The following is a 5079-nucleotide window of genomic DNA, read 5'->3' as shown; positions in this document are numbered from 1 at the left end:
TTATAGTAAACTACATTCTATCCCATTAATAAATATTCTTTGGATTGGAATTTAATATTTAATTATTTCATTCTTACACTCTGAAAGATACCACAGCAAGCTATAGCGTAAACCTAATTCTGAGGTGGCCTATTATTTTTAACAGTTACAAAACACTAAATAGCCTATTGCATTTAATAATTAGTGGTTTATATAATTTCATGCACATAAATTCCATCTCTTCTGATTGGAAATCCGGGGTTGGGAGGGGGGGATAGGGAAACGATGGGGATTTATACAAGATCAGCGAAATGCATCTATCCACGAACGCGTGAATACAATAAGGAGATTCCTTTCATTTTTCCCTCTTTATGCAATGACCTTCCTTTTGCAAATATACTACATATCTTGTCAAACCTAATGTAAAAGCAAGGATTTTATTTCATTTCAGGATCACTGGTTCCCATATACCAACCCATTACTCTCACACCCTTTGCCTTTGACACATCTGTTTGTTCTTACATTCGTGTGCAATAAATTGCAGTGGCATTGAACAGTAATAACGCAACAGCTCCTTTCCCTGGTTCCCTCGAGATTTGCTTCTTTTAATGAAGAATGAATTGGGGACTTCTCAAAAGGATCGTTTCCTTCCGCGCTTTTTCAACGCTAAGAGTTGCGTTCACTCTGACGTCAATGTTCCCAGGTTCTGATTGATTTTTTGGGGGCTTGTTTACTTATCTCAAAAGTGCCGTTTGCTATAAAAAGGAGAGCAGAATCTGACTTTGGATCTGCTCTGTGGTGGTTAGGCTGTGAATTTCAGCACCATGGAGAGTACTCGGCTCTGCCTTCTCACTCTGCTGAGCGCTGCCCTGCTCCTCAATTCCAATTGCCAGGAATCAGACCTGCAATCCAGATCGGTAGACCATTACTCAGTCAAAGAGGACTCCTCTCAAGAAAAGGAACTGGTATGTCATCATGAGCTTTTGTTTGTCTAATTTTACTTTAAAAATCACAGTTATTTTATGCAAAACTAGCTACAGTTCCTTATTTTAACTGCAAAGTACCGTTTCACATTGTGTTAAAGCTATAAAGTACTATAATCTTGGGACACCTCGTTACTTGGTCCATTGAAAGAAATGTTTCCCTTTGAATTGGCACCTTATTTAGCTGAAAGACCCCAGCAGTGTCGAATTAGATATGTGCGAGGAGAAAGGGGGATGAAAAAGCACACATGATTTGAAGATATAACCATCTAGGAGGGGAAAGCGGAAAATGGTCTTTTAAGGACATTCTGCTGTATCGCCGCTAAAGCAGCTTCAGTTCATTCATGGAGCTTGGTTATTCTGGCGAGTTTTTTTCTGCCCCTTTTGACTTATAAAAAATATATAAACTGTTTTCTTGAACGCAGATTGAAGCTTTGCAAGAAGTTCTGGAGAAACTGAAAAGCAAGAGGATGCCAACCTACGAGAAAAAATTTGGAATGGTCTCAATGGTAAGAATTTCAGTGCGAGCAATATGGAATAAAATCGTACAAAGTTCGTTGTTTTTATCCTAATGTTTTCTTTATATCCCTTGCCTCTCCCATACACAGCCCAGCTGTATCTACGACAGTGAGTCTTGTGTTTATGCTTGTTTTTGGTGTATCAACTGCATTAACAATAAGCATAACAGTTTCATTTTAGTCTGATTATAAACAATAAATTGACAATATCTGTACTAATATAGCGGGATGTACAATTATTGTGTCTTGTACGATGACATCTCTCTATCCACCAACTGATTAGTTACATATCATGAATCTGGGGAGAATGAGTTAAGATCTATAAGTATGAAATAAACTTATGTTGAATACTTTTGAAGTGATCAATTATTTCATTTGCATTAGAAAATGCAGGTAACTGGCATGCTTATATATATATGATGGAACAAATTGGAGCATTTATACTCATTAATACCCAATAGCAGAATAACGCTAATTATGCTAATATTCATATAGTAATACCAAAGTTAAGATGAGTGACAACAATCAAATATTTGCATTAGCCCTACATAAACTGGGACTAAGGACAAAGAGATGTTGCTGTATTCTAAATTAAAATATATATCTCACAATCCTTCTTTTATTCTCTCAATGACAATAGAATTAACAAGCTGGCCGAATATAAAACTGAGCCATTCAGACGAGGGAGGTCTCTGGTCCAATTCTTGGTTTGTGCCAACACTAGTTAATCTTGGCCAGAGTAGTTGAAGGGCAACAATTTTTCTCAGTATCTCTGGATTAGGGAGGTTAAAAAAGTGAAAATTTCTGTTCATGATTGCTATACAGTGGCCACTTCTAGAAAATGCTCATATGTGGATATCAGATGCGATGAGGACAAGTGTAATGCATTCTATGTTCAATAACTTGCCAAGCCTCTACGTCTAAGTTAACACAAGAAGAGCAACCTGTTAGGCAAGATACCAGAAGGCTGCTGGCACCAATAAACTTATACTAGAATGTGTCACTCACTTCGGGAATGAAAGGATTAAAATTAGAAGAATTATAATTCTTCTTTCCTTTTGAACCTTAGAACATTTTCTGACATCAAATAAATTACTACCTGCACTGATTTATAAAATATATAGTGTAGTTGCCTGCATATAGCAGCAATAATTTAGTTTAATTTTATCTGATTCAGTTTTCAACTACATCTGTTATCATCTTTAATGAATGAATAATATTTTAATCTTTTTTAATAGTGTGATGCTGGGGAACAATGTGCTGTAAGGAAAGGAGCCAGGATTGGAAGACTCTGTGACTGTCCCAGAGGAACCTTCTGCAATTCATTCCTTTTGAAATGTTTGTAGAGAACAATGACCAAATCCAAGCACTCATAATAAAATATTGTTTCAAAAGCATTTTAAACTTGAAAAATCAATCTGACCAATCAAACATATTCTATTTATGAAAAAAAAGATGGTGAAAATGCATGGACTTGCAATTCTACAGTCTGGTAGATCTAGTGCGGGAGATAGTAAAATATGTTTCCGGCATTGCTGTGACACTGTTGTGTACGGTTGCGTCTTTTTTCTTATGGTGAAAAGTTGTCTCTGCCTGTACCAGTTAATGAGTTACAGATGTTTCATGATATGCTAAGTGTTTAACTTCCAGTCACAGAAAGGTGTGACTTGTATTTATAAAACTGTATTTTTGTATTTAGAATGCATTAAACCTAATAATAAAATCAGTTCTAGGCATCCTTTGCTCTGTCCAAAGTTTCTTTATTCCAATATTTTAATGTAAAGCCGCCCATACATGCAAGGAATCAACCCTAATTTCCATAACATATCTCTTTTAGAGTGTTAATAATATGTGATATGTACCAAACTAAGAAAAAGCTATTTCCATTTAGAAAAATATTAGAATTCCATATAAACACTTACTAACTAGAACTCAGAAATAAGTTTGTATCCAATCCAACTAACAGAACATTAAATTTACACTTGACTGAAGCATATTTCACAAACCATATAGATTAAATAAAAATATTAAAAGAAATTTACATGTTTTGATATTATGGCCCAAGCAAACACCAGGAAAGATAAATAGCATATCTGCTCTGATTAAGTAATATCTTAATGTCTCCTCTACATTGGAGAGACCAAACACAGACTGGGTGACTACTTTGCGGAACACCTTCGGTCTGTCCGCAAGCATGACCCAGACCTTCCTGTCACTTGCCATTTCAACACGCCACCCTGTTCTTATGCCCACATATCCGTCCTTGGCCTGCTGCAATGTTCCAGTGAAGCTCAACGCAAACTGGAGGAACAGCACCTCATCTTCCGATTAGGCACTTTACAGCCTTCCAGACTTGACACTGAGTTCAACAACTTCAGATCGTGAACCCTCCTCCATCCTCACCCCTTTTTGATCCCCTCTTTTCAAATATTTAATTTTTATATATACATTTTTTCCCACCTATTTCTATTATTACTTTTAAAATTTGTTTCCATTCATTGTTTTATCCCCACCTTTTAGCCTATTTTGATCCTTGCTCCCACACCATCCCCTCCCCCCACCACACCCCCACTAGGGCCATCTGTCACTGGCACATCTTGCTTTCTTCTCTTCATGTCACCATTAGCACATCCTTTAGCCAGTATCACCACCATCAACACCCCTTCGACCTTTTGTTTATGACATCTTTTGCAATCTCTTCTTTGCCTCCACCTATCACTGGCCTTCTATCCAACTTCATCTGTCCCACCCCCCCTTACACAGTATACATTTCACCACATTTCGACTTCTCTTTAGCTCTGAAGAAGAGTCATCTGGACTCAAAATGTTAACTCTGTCTTTCTCTCCACAGATGCTGTCAGACCTGCTGAGTTTTTCCAGCAATTTTTGTTTTTGTTTCAGATTTTCAGCATCCGCAGTATTTTGCTTTTATCTTACCTTTTGATGCTGACTAAACTGCTGTGCATTTCCAACATTTACTGTTTTTGTCACAATACATTCTTGTTATTGTATTAAACAATGCATTGGTCCATATTTGAACTGACTTTAATATCCAGTGGTTAAAAAAACAAACATTATAGATTGACCATTTTAAGGGTCAATTTTTTACCTGAAAATCACTTTTAAAGTTGTCTTGAAGTTAAAAACAGAAAATGCTGGAAAAGCCCAGCAGTTCTGGCAGCATCTGTGGGGAGAGAGAAACAGAGTTAACGTTTCAAGTCCATAAGACTCTTCTTCAGAGCTCTGAAGGAGTCAAACAGTCTTGAAACATTAACTCTGTTTCTTTCTCCCCACAGATGCTGCCAGAACTGTTGGGCTTTTCCAGCATTTTCTGTTTTTATTTCAGATTTCCAGCATTCGCAGTAGTTTGCTTTTTTCTTGAAGTTAGTTAATTAGTCTCCAATGATAGGCACAAGCTAAAGAAGTTCATCCATATATCATGTTTTTTATTCCATCCATTGTGAATATATTATATTTTTGGTAGTGGATGTTGATTAGTACATGGAATTAACATAACCATGAGAAAAAGATATACGCTATAAATTAGTGTTAGCTCTTTGATAGATAGGAACCTGGGAGAGAGAGAGCAGGAATCAGCA

The 5079-nt window shown here is 36.7% G+C and overlaps 1 protein-coding gene across 1 annotated transcript; it reads left to right on the top strand.

The window, feature by feature from the left end:
- Positions 1-803: 803 nt before the first annotated feature.
- LOC144690337 (cocaine- and amphetamine-regulated transcript protein-like) lies at positions 804-2826 on the top strand. The gene is made up of 3 exons (XM_078557699.1): positions 804-944; positions 1388-1471; positions 2719-2826. Exons 1-3 carry the CDS (start codon positions 804-806, stop codon positions 2824-2826), a joined length of 333 nt encoding a protein of 110 aa, XP_078413825.1.
- Positions 2827-5079: the final 2253 nt, after the last annotated feature.

This window comes from Cetorhinus maximus, chromosome 2 (genome assembly GCF_964194155.1).
Source record: "Cetorhinus maximus chromosome 2, sCetMax3.hap1.1, whole genome shotgun sequence".
Lineage (NCBI taxonomy): Eukaryota > Metazoa > Chordata > Chondrichthyes > Lamniformes > Cetorhinidae > Cetorhinus > Cetorhinus maximus.
This window is presented reverse-complemented; position numbering and strand designations above follow the sequence as displayed.

Bases quoted from the DNA above. Each gene is read 5' to 3' on its own strand.
- LOC144690337 (XM_078557699.1), top strand. From the start codon at position 804: ATGGAGAGTACTCGGCTCTGCCTTCTCACTCTGCTGAGCGCTGCCCTG. The intron at 945-1,387 runs GTATGTCATCAT...TCTTGAACGCAG, and splicing joins CCTCTCAAGAAAAGGAACTG to ATTGAAGCTTTGCAAGAAGT. The intron at 1,472-2,718 runs GTAAGAATTTCA...CTTTTTTAATAG, and splicing joins AATTTGGAATGGTCTCAATG to TGTGATGCTGGGGAACAATG.